This window comes from Crocodylus siamensis, chromosome 5 (genome assembly GCF_052110815.1).
Source record: "Crocodylus siamensis isolate JL-2025a chromosome 5, ASM5211081v1, whole genome shotgun sequence".
NCBI lineage: Eukaryota > Metazoa > Chordata > Crocodylia > Crocodylidae > Crocodylus > Crocodylus siamensis.
In genome coordinates, this window is record NC_143399.1 from 8,204,445 (window position 1) to 8,219,678 (window position 15,234).

General features: G+C 39.6%; 1 protein-coding gene across 2 annotated transcripts in view; it reads left to right on the forward strand.

The window, feature by feature from the left end:
* Positions 1 to 13,788, forward strand: part of C5H1orf185 (chromosome 5 C1orf185 homolog) — a 77,238-nt gene extending 63,450 nt beyond the window's left edge. For both annotated transcript variants that reach the window (XM_090049134.1, XM_090049135.1), the window contains exons 4-6: positions 2,807 to 2,933; positions 7,414 to 7,447; positions 13,070 to 13,788. In XM_090049134.1, coding sequence (XP_089905260.1) covers positions 2,807 to 2,933; positions 7,414 to 7,447; positions 13,070 to 13,665 — 757 coding nt within the window. In that variant the 3' untranslated portion in view covers positions 13,666 to 13,788. The remainder of the gene's footprint in view (positions 1 to 2,806; positions 2,934 to 7,413; positions 7,448 to 13,069) is intronic.
* Positions 13,789 to 15,234: the final 1,446 nt, after the last annotated feature.

A 15,234-nucleotide genomic window follows, 5' to 3' on the forward strand; every position in this document is an offset into this window, starting at 1 on the left:
AACCCTCGGGCTGCAAAAGTAGCCAAGTACACAGCTCCTTAGTTATTGAAAGACAAAGTATATTATGAAATTATTCAATGTTTTGAAGCAAGTCATAAGATTCCTTAGGCTCTTAGGGTAATTAGGAAATCTAATTTTATTATTTTCTCTATTTATGAAGAACTGGGTGAAGGACAGCAAAATTTAGACAGGTACAAGGTAAACTGTGATAGATGCTGGTAAATGACAGCTGTCAGAGGAGCTAATTTAATAAAAAGAAAAGAAAGGCATAACCATTGGGAAGGTTATGATCAAAGTACATGCACTGTAGGAGAAATATGGCAGCGGAAATTGTGATGTTAAGATAGGCACTTAAGATAAAAAGGCAACAGAAGTTTTGGTGTACTTGAATTCATACAGTGAGAATCCAGAAAGAAGGCAGCAATGGGATGGGCAGAGCTAGAAAAAACAGTGTAGAGGAAGCACCAAGCAGAGTAGAGTATCCATAACTGTTGTTTTAAAAGGGAGAGAAAGAAAGAGGTCAGCAAAGATACACAGTGTTTCTCCTGGTTTTCTCTGATTTAAAAAAATCCCCAATTTTCGGTTAAAAAAAGTAACCCTAAATCCATATTTTTCCATGATTAAAATGAAACACAACTATGTATGTATCTATATATTAGTAGTGTTTCATTTAAGTCATAGAAAAATGTGGATTTGGTGTTACTGTTTATAAACTGAAAATTGGGGATTTTTTTAAATCAGAGAAAACCAGGATCCCTGATAACCAGGAATGCAAGTAAAAGAGGAAATTCCTTTATTGAAAAAGTTATATAAATGGTTATTCCCAGATAATTCAAATAATCATGAAGATGTTTCAGAATGCGTATCTGAGTTTCCACATAATTTAAGTTTGAGGACTTCATTTTTCAAACTCCAGTATCACTGTTTTTTAGTAGGTTTCTTAACAGTGATAAAATTGTGGTCACTGTATGTGATAAAATTCTATGTGATAGAAAATAATCTTTATTAATACAAATGGGGTCATTTAGATGACTCAAAATATGTATATTTGAGTTCCTATATATATAGTTTTAGCTTGAAACATTACTGCTTGTGAGTAGGTTCCTTATTAGAGATTAAATTCAGAATATTGCAGCTGTTGACACGGACCTCTGATTAAAGTGTTAATTGTGTTCATCAGAGTGCTGGAAAAGTGTGGGGGGGAATAGATTATTGGTTAGCCAAGATAAAACCAGTGTCTGGCTTGCTTCAGTCAGTGTATTGAATAACTAGTATGACAGGAACGGCAAGGAAGAAATGGAACAAGGACAACAATAATAACAAACAAACAGAATAGGGAGTCCGGATACAAAACGTACAACGCAGGGCGATACGTCACACCAGGGTCTGAAGCCACTAATGGAACGATCCAGCTGGCTCTGGGGAGGCATATGACTAGCCAATCACAGGTCAGCAGTGCCTGCCAATCACTCAGTTTGCAACAACCTTTCACTCATCTCTCACTTTTGGCCTCAGGCATGTCACCCCCTCGCCTGTCAGCCACTCTTGTTTTTCCTGCCACGGCTCACGTATCAAGCATGCATGCTCGCTAACAAATTGCTCAGGAGGTTGACAGTTTACTCCTTCCAGGCTTTTCCAAGCCTTGCCTCGACGGTGCATGCTTAACAGACCATCAAAACAGAACAGAAACCTGGGGTTTACATGGACAAGCATTATAGCTATCATTCTTGCTTGTTATTCACATCTGGTTTCTAAATGACTGTGCACCTTTCTATGTTAAAATGGCAATAGTATAAAAACAAACTTTTATTTTAGGTATCATTTCTTCTTTGAGTAATTATCCACCTAAATATGTTCACTTGTGGCTGCATTTCTTGCCCTAAGCTTCAACTAGAGGATTTATTCGTTTATCAGTATCCATAAAGTGAGCTTTGGTGAGGCCTAAAGAAACCTCTACCTCTCTTTGTTCTTCCACATGAATGGTTAAAGGGTGGTGCACCATTCCTGTCCTTAGGTCCTCTCAGCTGCCTGCCTAGAAACAGAGCACTGGTGGAGTTCTGACAGCGTTTAAGCTTCAGAGACAATCCTAAACTCTTGCATTTTGACAGCTTCCTCCCAGAAAATACCTTAGGAACTGTGCTAAGAGTTATTTTCTCTACTTTTTTTTTGTTTAAGGTAAGCTTACAACCCTTAAAAGTTTGATTCTGTGCCAGCCAGTGCCTGACTTTCTCTCCCTACACCCTTCAAATATGCAGCTCCATAAGGCAGAAGTGCTCAACCTCCGGCCTGCGAGCCAGATATGGCCAGTGAAGCCATAGCATTCGGCCCAAGGACTGCTCACAGGTCAGGAAATTTGGTGGTGGCAGTTAATACCACTATCCTCACCTGCTGCCAAATTCCCATGCCCCACAGTGGGTTGTGGCTGGGCCCTGCCCCCTCTCTCACACAGGCTGGGCCCACGAGCCAGATCTGGCCCATGGACAGACCAGGCATGGCCCATCTGGCTCACTGGGCAAATGAGCTGCAATGTATATCTTTCATGTATTATCCTTGAAGCACTGAAGATTAACACATACTCTGCTGATACTGCTAAGAAAAAAGTCTCCAATCAAAACACAAGGTAAGAAACACCTACAAGTAAACCTTGGAAACCCACAAGTGTATATGGGAACAATACTTCTTGAAGAACTTCAGTTACTGATAAGTATCTTTGCTATTTATTAGTTTACTGTGAATTCAGAAATTTCCATAAACCTGCATACTATATAATGTCATATGTAATCTAACTCTGTCATGTATCTTTCAGAAAAATTTGTCAGTTTCTTGGAAGCATTGCAAAAGATGAGGAGCTCCCAAACGGATTTGTATCAACAGATGCTCAATATTATAAACCTGTTTCTCTTTCTCAGTATTTTCATGCTGGAAAATCGCAGGTAAAACTTAACACATCTATTTTAAAGGTAAAATGTAACCCTAACAGTCCTTGAATACTTTTCTTGTTTTCGTATAGGTGGTATTGTGAGAATAATTAAAAGCTAAATGTTACCTCTTGTATGCAATAAAGTGTTTAGACTTTATCCTTCCCAAACTGTGAGTAAAGCACCTTCCAGTTCTTTGGATGCAGTATGCCTAGAATGGAGCATTATGGCAAATAATTCTGTAACAAGTTAGTAGGGATACTGCTCAGAAATTAGACATATGTAACAAACCAACTAATTCAGCAATGTGAGGTATTTAATTCAAAAGGAAAGTATTTTATATCTTAAAATAAGATTATGCCCATCACCTAATTAGAGGATGTAAACAAGGAAGGGAGAGTGCCAGGTTGAATGCAAGTAGTGTCCCAGTTGGAGTCAATAGGTGTGGTGGATAGGCAGTGTTTCTAAAGATTAGACCCCAAGTTACTTGCATCTTTATTTGTTAGATCAAAGTTATATTTCTGATGATGAAAGTGAGGCAGCCAAAATATTTAAAGTAGTCCTTATGGGGCCTTGACCACTTGGTTTTATTTCTAGTTAAAGCTCTTGCTTTGTTTAGGGCTCCCACAAAGTCAGACTCCATTTAACATGCTGATGAGAGCCTTTCTGTGTACCAGCAAGCTGTTTCCAATATTCCAGTATAAATATTTCCAGGTGTATTAGTGCTATCAGAGAACTTTTCAGTGTTATATTTAATAGGCATATCACATATCAGGGAAGTACAGACTGCACTGAACTAGTATCTTCTTTAAGTTAATAGCAAGAAGTGCCTTGATGGTCTTGAGTAGATATATCTCCCAAACAAATGGTCCTGTAATAATAGTAATCTGAATCTAATATACAGTGTCCTGTAAATCCATCCCTAAAAGTTATGGTTCTGAAGATAGCATTGAAAACATGAATGAAGTATAAATCTGTATATTGTTATCTTCACAAGAACACATACCTCTTGGACATGCCTGGAAAGATAAACAACCCTAATTCATTTTAAGCTATTGTGTGAAAGCTAAAAAGGACAGTTTAAATGCCAGCATGCTTAACTATTTCACAAGTAATTTAGCAGTAATTTGCACCTCGTATGATTTTCCACAATTTAATAAAAAAGCCCTCCTTACTGCCTCAGGGGCCAAAAGCCCAACTATCTCTTTACCTCTGAGGGCAGGGCAGTGGGAGGGGTGGCTACAAGGAATTTAGGGGTGGCTATAGCCCACCCTGTAGCCGCCCCTCCCAGTGGTGCCCGATTCTGCAGCAGGCAGCTTGCCTTCACCCCACACAAAAATCTAGGGGCCCACATGCCCCCCATCACTTCCCTGGAAGTGCATGCAGCAGCTGGGAGCCACTGCCCCCCCCAACTCGCCTGCACCTCTCGGACATGCTACCCCTGTCCCTGCCCCACTCCCTCCCTCCCTCACCTTGGGGGGCCTCAATCTGCTCTCCTCCTTTATCCCTTCCCCCCCATAGACTTACCAGTTGGACACATGTTACAATGCCCTGGACAAATCTCTGTACCCTTAATATCGTTGGAAAATCAGGAGTGGAAAAGGCCAACAAAGGAACCAAAACAACCAAGACAGTGCTGACAGCTTTCTCCTTTACTTGAGAATAGAATAATTGCTGCCTGGACCATTTTCCTACCCTGATTTTTACTGCTTCTTAACCTCAGAGCTGGTGGAGACCAGATATTTAACTGAATTCCATTGTGGCAAGGAAGGCTCCAAAGGGGTATTGCTTATATGCAAGGGTCTATACAAGAACTAGAAGGCTCCAAAGGGGTATTGCTTATATGCAAGGGTCTATAAAAGAACTAGAAGGCTCCAAAAGGGTATTGCTTATATGCAAGGGTCTATAAAAGAACTAGAAAAACATCCAAACTCTGGATGTTTTCTCTGCTTTCCAAACCAATGGTAAAGAAGGAAAAGCATGCATGTGGGGGACAGTATTTCTTCTTAGAAAACCTGAGTCAGTGCATGCGTCTACATGAGACTGTGCAGCGGTTACTTCGCATTTATTTAGTACTTGTATAATCAAGTACTTGTACTTGAGTACTAAATAAACAAGTACTAAATAAATGCACAGTAGTTGGAATTACTGTGCAGTAGCACCAGTGAACACCTTTTTAGTGATGCTACTGTGCAGTAGTCTAATAATACTGTGCAGTAGTGTATTAGCACTGTTTGTGTTACAAGTTAGCATCTTGTGTAGATGCGCCCACTTAGTCTCAGATTTTATCTCTGCAGTCCAAAGATAAAGCTTGTGTATCAGGAAATCACCTTTTAAAGGAACAAGCAGTTCCTCCACCCTCTAGTTCTTCCCTTTCTCTACTTCTAAGTTCATAGATGGTAGCCAACCTGATCTCATGGCATACAGAATAAGAGGACTACAAGTAGATTTTGACAAATCCTTTCCTTTAAAATGCTCTTTCTCCTCTTTTGCCAGTCCAATCCAAGTTAGTCTGAATTTGCTGAATTACATGCACACTTCAAAGCTATTTCTATTTGATGAGATACTGATGGAGAGGTAGGGCAGTTGAGGGTCTTGTGGAAATGTGTGTGGCTCAAACCTTAATGTAAAAACCTGCTAACATATTTGAACAACAGAACTGGTTTCATGTTAAGAAGAACAGGCAGGTGTACTAATTATATAGCCAAACAACAACTGCTGACAAAGAATAAATTTCAAAGTTGTAGTTTGCCTTCACGTTCAAGGAAAATAAAAACCATTGTGCCTCAACACTATATTTGAAGCACCCTCTTCCAAAATGTATTTCATTCTCTTGTCCATTTGAATTTAGTACAAATACATTTCATTATAGAGGATTTGTCCTGGCCAGTTTAAACATGTAGGACAGACTCTTGAAACCCTAAAATAATATAAGGTAAGGGGAAAAGAATAAACAATTTCACCTGGTCTGTGGCAAAAAAGTGGAAGTCCTTTTATGAGGATAAAGCAGTCAGCATTCTAAGCTCTCCATGTTTCTTGGTCAGGTCTTGGTTTACAAGTCTCTTGGCTTCATCTCCTATATTAGGAAGAGAAGGAAAAGTAAAGTACACTGATACAATTAATTTTCTAGGCTCTTCAAGACTTCCACACTTCCTTTGAGAGCCTGTAAGATGTACCTTATTTTTAAATACCCTTCTTGATAAACCTAAGTCAGGGGTGGCCAATCTGTAGCACACGTGCCATGAGTGCCACGGGCAGCTGTTATGCAGAACACATAAACCCTGGGTATTCAGTAAAGGTGGGCACTGGGATGGAGGCAGTGGGTAGGAAAGGAGAAGGGGCTTGTGCCCCTGGCTGTGTTGAGTGGAGCAGGGGCAGGATGTGGCTGTAAGAGGTGGTGTCACATCATCACCAAGAGCTAGGTTAACTCTCCCCTGGTCCTCCAGCCACCAACACGATAAGTGGTTTAGAACTTTCCTTACCGTCTAAAACTGCAGCAGTTGTTGCTCCAGGGAAGACAGAACCTGGCTCTTGGCAGTGACATCTCATCTCGCAGCAGCATGCTGCACCCATGCTGCTCTGCTCCGGACAGGTGAGGACCCAAGTTCCACTTGCCTCTATACTGGAACCTAAGGGCACAAACTCTAGTCAGGTATGCCTCTAGACTAGAGGACAGGAAACAGGGGCACTTGAGTAGAGGCCAGGGTTTAATTTGTGGTATGCCTGCCAGAAAGGTTGGCCACCGCTGACATAAGTGGAAATCCTGTCTGAAATGACACATTGTAAACCTGGTTCTCTTTGAATAAAATTTAAACTTTCTCTGCCTAACAGTGGGATAGGTATGCTTTATCGCAACCCCATTAACCAAGCTAATTTAATTAAAAGAGATGTCACCTAAAATTAACTTGAAGTGTAACATATTGTGAGTATCCCTTCTTGCATCTCTGCGATAGTAGTGTAGGGAATTGTAGGCTTGGGCTTGACTGTATGTTGTACAATAATGAACACTGGTCTGTTTATTAACTCTAACAAAATTAAGCATAAACTGGAATTAATTATTTTAATTTCAGCACTTAATCATTTCATTGGTTCACTTTTTTTTATTAATTACTATGACATTTTATCCTGTCAATCTGGAGATCTGTTAAGTGAAAATCTATTCTGTGTAGTCTTGTATACAAACCAGAACTTTGAAGAAGCAAATTCAGCCGACCCAAACTACTATTCCTGCTTTTTAAGAATGGTTTGTGCCTTGTTCAAAAATGTTTAAATCCAAATGTTCCATTTAAATCATGTAACTAAAAGTCTGTTTGTAAGTAGTGACTGAGTCCTGGAATACATCTAAAAAGAAATCACTTTTAGGAAAGCATTAAAGGTGGCTTTGTTAATCATATTTTTCTGTATGGTAATTTTACATAATTAGCAAATCAAATAAAATAAAACTTACTTTTTAACATGCTAATGATTTGGTAACATTCTGTTTTATGTATGACAGGAAGCAAGCAAAAATCAAGCAGCAGCAGCAACAGGTACTATAACTTCTAAAGAGTCCAGGCTGCAATAGTCTATGCTGTTGAAAGCTAAAATAAAATAAAGAAAAATAAAATCTCCAAAGTAAATACCAAACCTGGTTAGAAAACACCATTGCAAAGTCATAGAAAATGAAATAGTAACAGAAGGCCTTCAAATGTTATTACTAAACAATTTAAAAGTCCAAGGAAAATATATTCTCAGCCATGTAGTAACTTTATACATCAAGCTTTATCCTCAGCTAGCATACTTTGCCATAAATTTATTACAGATCTGACCCTTTATATTTTGTTGTCGAACTTCTTTATATAAAATTACTATTAGGTCTCATAAGATTGTAGTGGCAGTAAGAATATTACATGAAAAATTGTGATTTTAAAACAATAAAAAGAACAGAGGCTAGTAAAGAAAACTGCATTTTACTGAAATGTTTCCACCAAAGTAAAGAGATGAAGATGAAGATTTATTTTCTTTAACATGACCTTCTTGTTGATTCTCTACATTTTTAATTTTGGCCCATCCTTAAATACTAGTGGTTTGCCTATAAGCCTCATTCTTAACTTCCCCATAGTTACATAATTTACATATTACATAACTTTTTTTACCCATGTAATATTGTTTCTTCAGTGGAGTTAGTTCATCTTTACACAGCCGTTAGCTTTCTGGTTTTACAAAACAAGGCTGGCGCAACTACATATTATTTTGCAGCATTAATAACTAAACACCTGTATACTTTATAATTCAGCTTTGGAGATGATGTGCTATTGCAGATTACTGAAGTATACATATTGACAAAAGAGCATACAATAAGTGAATTTAAAGTTAATCTAAAGCATTCCTTTAAGGGCAGTTTACGCTCTGGTGTCCTGATGCAGCCACTTTCTCAGTTTCTTTTATGGGTTTGGTGTAAGTGTGTACAAATAATTATAGTTTAAAATATAAAACTATATGTCTTCTCTCTTTCTGGGTCTGGTATGGTGACATTAAAACTATGTCCTAACAACTGTACAAGAAACCACTGACACAGCATGCATTCCTTTCCAGAGCACTCTTTCTAGATCAATAAACAGTCTTGTTCCTCAACCTGAAGTTCACAAATCCTAGCCCTAGTAGGCTACTGTGGATTCACCCGTTACTTTAGAGTTCTAGACAATCATTATCTCTTCCCCCTTCCCCAGCCAGTGCCTTCCCTGATTTTAGAGCCCTCTGATTAGAAGCTTAACATAATCATTCACAGCTTCCTTTCTAGGTCCCACAGCTTTCTTACTAACATTTATATCAACTCTTCCCATGATATTAGGATTTGGAAACCTTACCTAAAGGTTACATGGCTTCATCTCCTGGCATATAGATTTCCAGGGAGTTTTTATCTCTTCCTGGGCTCTTCTCTTAAGAGACCAACCAGCCTGTGCTATTAAGAACATAAGAAGTGCCATACTGGGGGAAGCCCAATGATCCATCTAACCCAGTATCTTCCTCCTACAGTGGCAATAATACATGCTTTAGAGAGCATATGACCGGGACATATCAAAAGTGATCCATCCCATTATACCCTCCATGGCATCCACCATCATTGATTTAGGGACATCAGAGGAGAATCTCTGACTGTTCTGTTTAATAGCTATGAATGGGTCTATCATCCATGAATTTGTCTTATCCCTTTTTAAAACTGGCTATAATATCTTCCTCTACATCATCCTGTGGCAACAAGTTCTGTAACTTAACTATGTGCTGCCTGCAAAAATACTTCTTATTGTTTGTTTTAAACTTGTCTACTGCCAATTTCAGTGGGTGTCCCCTAGTTCTAGTATTCTGGGATGTAGTCAATAACTGTTCACTTTCTCTACAACCTTCATGATTTTATAGACATCTGTGATATCTCGCCTTTCCAAACGGGAGTCCTGGCATTTTTAGTCTCTCCTGGTATGGCATCTGCTTCATAGCCCTGATCATCTTGACTGCCTTTCTCTGTACCCTTTCTGATTCTACTATATACTTCTTGAGATGGAAAGACCAGAACCATAGGCGACGTGTAGGAGGGCCACGGGGAGGCATGTGCCCCCCCACAAGATTGGCCGCCACCAGAGTCACAGTTGGCTTCAGTCGATGCTCGCCCCCCCAGTCCCAGGAGGCACCAGTCATTCATGACCAGAACTGCCGTTCTCTTTCACTCTTTTAATGATGAGGTAGCATGCATTCCATAGAGGTATCTTCCTACATCAAGAAATATATTTTTTTAATTGCAAACCTTCCAGCCTCAGGTGGCCTTCCTCTCAGCCTACCATTCTTACCTTGGATGATTGACAACCTCAAAATCTCCTTCATCTGGGTCTTTGTTGGAATTGTGAATCTGAACCCTTCTTAGAACTTCTGTTACTTTCTCTGACCCCTTGAAGATATTCCATCTCTTAAATCAAGGGTTGTCAACTGGAGGTACATGTACCCCTGGGGGTACTTTGAAAGGTCCCAGGGGTATGTGGGGATGGCGCACTGTCACTCCGCACTGCTGCCTCACAGGAACTGGGCTGGGGCAGGGTGAGAGCGCTTGCCTCCCCACCAGCCCTGCATGCCACATCCAGCCGCTTGCCACTCCTCCTCTCCCTCCGTTCCATGTCCAGCTGCTCGCCACCCCCTGCCCCCCAGAGTACACTTAAACCCCTGCCTTAAATGATACAGGAGTCTAGTTGGGTGAGGCTTCCGCTTCAAGTAGGAAATAAAAGAGCGAGTTAGGTGGCACATCAACAGATATGTTTAAGATTAAAATCAGATATCTCTAATTTATCTCTTTATAGTGTGTCTATGTCATTAAAATAACTCTTAGTTTTAGCCAATGTTCTCATTATTTGATTGAGAATGTTATCTTTAAGTGCGACTATTTTTGTCTATTTATGTTATCAACTAGTGGTCTGGAGGAAATGCCTGAATGGAGTACTGAGGGATGAAAATCTTACTTTAGCCATGGTTAGAAAACAATAAAATATAACTTCAGAATTTATAAGAAATTGCCTCAAATTAATTTCTAAAATGACAGGAAGTAACATTTATTTGTAAAATACAGTTTAGACCTATAATAGATATAGAATCTAACATAAATATATAAAAGTCAAATTTTGCTCATAGCCCCCTCAGTTCGAACTACTGGGTTGTTCCTGTGGCTTGTGATCGCCGTCAAACAAATCCAGTCAAACTGTTGTAATATATAGAGCATTTTACTAGATTCCTGTGAGCCTCTTTTACTTCTCAGACAGCTTAGTCACACAGTCCCCTGCTAGCATGGCAACATCTGTTCTCCTTTGCTGACTTAAGAGGATTTACTGGTACATGATGCCTAGCTCAAGCTTTTTTCCTCCCTCGTATGCTTGTCCCACCATTTCCAGGGATGCAAGCAGCCTCCACTGGCAAACTTTCCTTTCTTAGGAAATAAAGAAGATCCTGGCTATATGCACAGAGGAGAAAGAGTAACATATAAAAAAAAAATGGAGGTAAAAGTGGCTTTTCTGGAACCTAGGGTTGTATCCATAAATTCTGATGAAGCACAGTGCTTCTTTGAAAAGTAAATTGTGCACTTACATTTGAGATAATTCAGACATTTTAATTTGGGGAACTCAAATGGTATTTCTGCTTTGGACCTCTGCAAACAGATTTGGAAATAAAAGGTTCAAGAAAAGGCCTTTTCAAATCCCAATAAAAGCTATAAATCCACTTCCCTTTCAAAGGACATTCTGGGAATGAGCAAGAATTCTGTGATAATGTCCTGTCCTAAGGCAGTTGTCCACAAGATGGGGCTTCTACAACAGAGAGCTTAGTATCCAAAACTGCAGTGGTCTGATTCAAGAACTAACTGATGATGTCACGGTTCATAAAAGCAATTTATTAGTCTGCATTTCTAAAATATAATTCGCAACACAAACTACAATTATATTTTTTATCAAGCAAAAGCCATATTTCTTCATTACATCACAGACCACAAAAATGATTTTACTGTGCTATTAATGCCTACATTGTGCTGATGCACACTTTGTAATTTTGTTAGATCCCCTACCTGGTGGGTCTTCAAGAGGAGGTTGGATAGATATCTGGCTGGGGTATTATGATCCCAGCACTCATTCCTGCCCAGGGCAGGGGGTCGGACTTGATGATCTGTTCAGGTCCCTTCCGACCCTAGAAACTATGAAATACCAAGTATTATGTATAACATAAAAATCTGGAAAGGTAAGCATATATCATAGTTTAAATGCTGTTTAAACTCACTTTCTTTTCAGTAGTAACTGATATATAACCATTCTGTCCAATTTAATTACTTTTGTGGGTTTGCCCCTTTATATCATTTCAAGGAAGAATTGTGGCCTTTAATTTCCTTTATTTTGGTGGAGGCATTTAACAGTACAGTAGTAATTTTTACTGAATTTTCAGTAGTAACAGACACTCTCTCTCTCTCTCTCTCTCTATATATATATATATAGTTTTGGAAGTCCCATTGATAACATAATTCAATAACATAATGAATCACAAATGTTAGGGGAAGCAAAAGTACTTCTATTCTGCCAGTTTGAGAATTAAGTTGGTAACAGCTCCAAAATGATTCTATGCTAATAATATGCACCGAGTTATGAATTCCATTCTAAGAAGATTTGGTAAACCAATCTATGACTTAATAAGGATTTCAAGAAAAAGTATACTGCCCCAGGTCTGTAAAGCCGTATATTTTGTGTTGTGTCTTCTAAATCAATCAACCATCTTCTGTACGACTCTTTAAAACACTCTTCAGACTGGTCTTATTTCTGTGAAGGAGGCCACCATTGCCAAAGAGGCAAAACAAAATGGCTTTCAGAATTGGAGGATGGAAATTTTATCCCTATATAAGACTTTATGAAGCAATGAATCAACCTGCGTCATAGTTTATCATACACTCAAAATCTGTTGCACAATGTATAAGCCTTATGAAGAGTTCTTAGGCTGCAAAGGTACTCAGGTAGTTTATTTTCAGTGGGAGTTGTGTAATATTTCTTCATCTTCTTCCTGGCACCCAGTACTGCTTTGATTCTCTTATAATGCATTTATGCCTCTCCAAATACATGTTAACTCTCCAGATTCTTATTCTCAGTCCCCCAAAATTACATTTTTGGAGACATTACATTCTGTAGGTTGTTGCTAAAAACTTGAATGAAGAATCTGGTAATATACTGGACTTATATGTTCTAATACCAAAATATAGTTTTGATAAAATACACTAAAATGTATTTTCATTTTTTGTTGTTAATATGCCACATTTCAGTATGATACATGGTAAAGCCAGGATATTAGACTTCATTCCACTCCCATTTATAAAAAAATTGTAACAGAATGCAGACAATTTTATAATCTTGTGAATTATGGGGGAAGTTCTCAAAAGCATCAATGGTATTGAAAGTTCCTGGAAATTATGTTATTTTGAAACTTACCTCCTTAACAACTACATAATTAGTACAACTAGAACATAGCAAGAAGTAAAAGTGAACAGACAGATATGATAATTTTCGAATATTATTACTATACTTCAAAATCTTGCACTGAAAATAATAAATATAATTTAATTCACAACAAAATAATGAATGACAATATAAAATACATTTTTGTTACAGCTCCTGATGTTTGTACTACTGGTGAATTTAGTCCTGTTATAAAAACAGTCATGTGTGACAGCTCAGATTCAGAAAGCAGCCTGAATATGCCAAACAGCAGTTTGACTGCAAGTTCCAGGTCATCTTCATTTACATCGTGGCACAGCAGTACAGAAGCAACTTGTGACTGTTTATCGGACGATTCCTCCTCCCATGTTTCCTTATCAAAAAAAAGTTTAATGGAAAATCAGAATTCGCACTTACCAAACACTAACAAAACAGAAAAAAATACAGCTCCTGCTTTATTTATCTCAAATGACTTATCCAGTGATGATCAAGATGATGAAAATACTACTAAAAAATCATTCTCAGAAGTAGAAAAAGCAAGGATTCCTAAGTCAAGAATTGAAAACAATACTGCCATATTATCTCCCTTTAATGAAACATTGAGTTCTCTACAGTCAAGTAAAGACATAATCCATTTACCCAATTCTAAATCAGCACAAAGATCCATGAGTAATATTTGCATGTCTCATCCATTAGATTGCACTAGTCTCACTAAATTTGATGACTGTAATTTCCCAGAACCCATTAATGATTTGAATAAGTTTATGTAAAATAAGAAGATTGACAAGCTTGCTAGAATAATAGAAGTCAATAATAGAAATATATCTCAATAGAAAATTCTTTTTAAAAATATACTTTTAAATTCTGAAGTTTAAAAAAAATAAAGTTGACTAACATTATCTTTTTCTGTCATGTTTTAATTCTGGGGGAGGGTAATTATTTCACGAATCTCTGACTGGTTCTGATCAAATAGGCTCCTTCCCTCTTCCTTTTACAGAAAAGCAAGATAAATGAACAATCAAGATTTTCATATGCTCTAACAATCTTCACTATGTTTGTGGTCTGCTTTCCACCTGAAAGAAGTTCAGAAGCAAGGTGACCTGTGACTGAGCAGCCAGCAACTTGGACCCCTTCTAATGAATTCTGAGCCAGAAAAAACTTGGGCAAGGATTCCTCTATTTCTTGCAGCACCTGCAACTGCTCTTTATTGGCCTCTGAAGATAGCACAGCCATATTTACCCAAATCCGAAATGAGTGAATTTAAGACAACCCTCAATAATTATATTCTACACATGGCAAATTTATAAATTTATTATAATTTTCCATGTCAAGAATCTAATTTTTGAAGAAACATTTTAAATTGGTTCCTCCCCCTACCACTGCAGTGGAGCAAGCAGTAGCAAGGAGGCAGGTGGTGGTACGCCAGGTGGTCAAGTGACCTGATTCCCGCCCCTTGCTGCCTGTCCCTGCCACTTGACTCCTCTAGTTGCCTGCCCCACCACCAGTTCCTGCAAGCCCCATGCCTGCCCCCATGGCACCTGTACTCCCTGCTGTCCCCTCCTGTATCCTTCCCACCTGCTTCTCCAGTGCCTGTGCCCCCTGCTCAGCCTCCCATGACTTGTCCCTCCCCTCCACTGCCAGTTACCTTCCCATTGCAACTCTGGCTCCTGCTGGGGTGCCCCTCTAGCCTAAGAGTGGTGAGAGCCCCAATTGCAACGAGCCCGAGTCAGGCACAGGATCCGAAAAGGGATCTGGGGGCCAGGTAAGGCTGAGGCCGCCTAAGCCCCAATTATGGGAAGCCCGAGTCAGGCATAGTAGGCCCCAGTGCAGGTGGAGAGCATGAGAAGCGCGGAGGGACAGGCCCCAGTGCGGGCAGAGAGCGCAAGAAGCGCAGCGGGACAGGCCTCAGTGGGATGCTGTCTGTAAGGGACAAGCCCCAGGCAGGGGCGAGCCTATTGAGAGGCCCCAGGAGAGGGGGAGCTTACTGCAAGGCAGAGGCCACGGGAGGGGGCGAGCGTATCGAGCAGGCCCCGGGAGGGGGCGGCAGGCAATTGGACCGAGCCTGGTACAGCAAGGCAGGCACCGTGTCAGCACAGATAGAAAAGGCAGCCTCCCCTAAACATTTAAAAGATCAAAGATGTGGCAGGCGAGATTGGTGAGGGTGCACTTGACACCGGCGTGACACGGTAGCCAGGGGGCACTAGGGGAGGTCACAGCACCCCTAGAGGTCGTGCTGCCACAGTCCCCCATGTCAAATGTGGGGTGGGAAATGTGTCTTAGATTCAGGTAAATATTTGTAATATGCAAGCCCTGTCTGTTCCTGTTATTGAGAGGTTAAT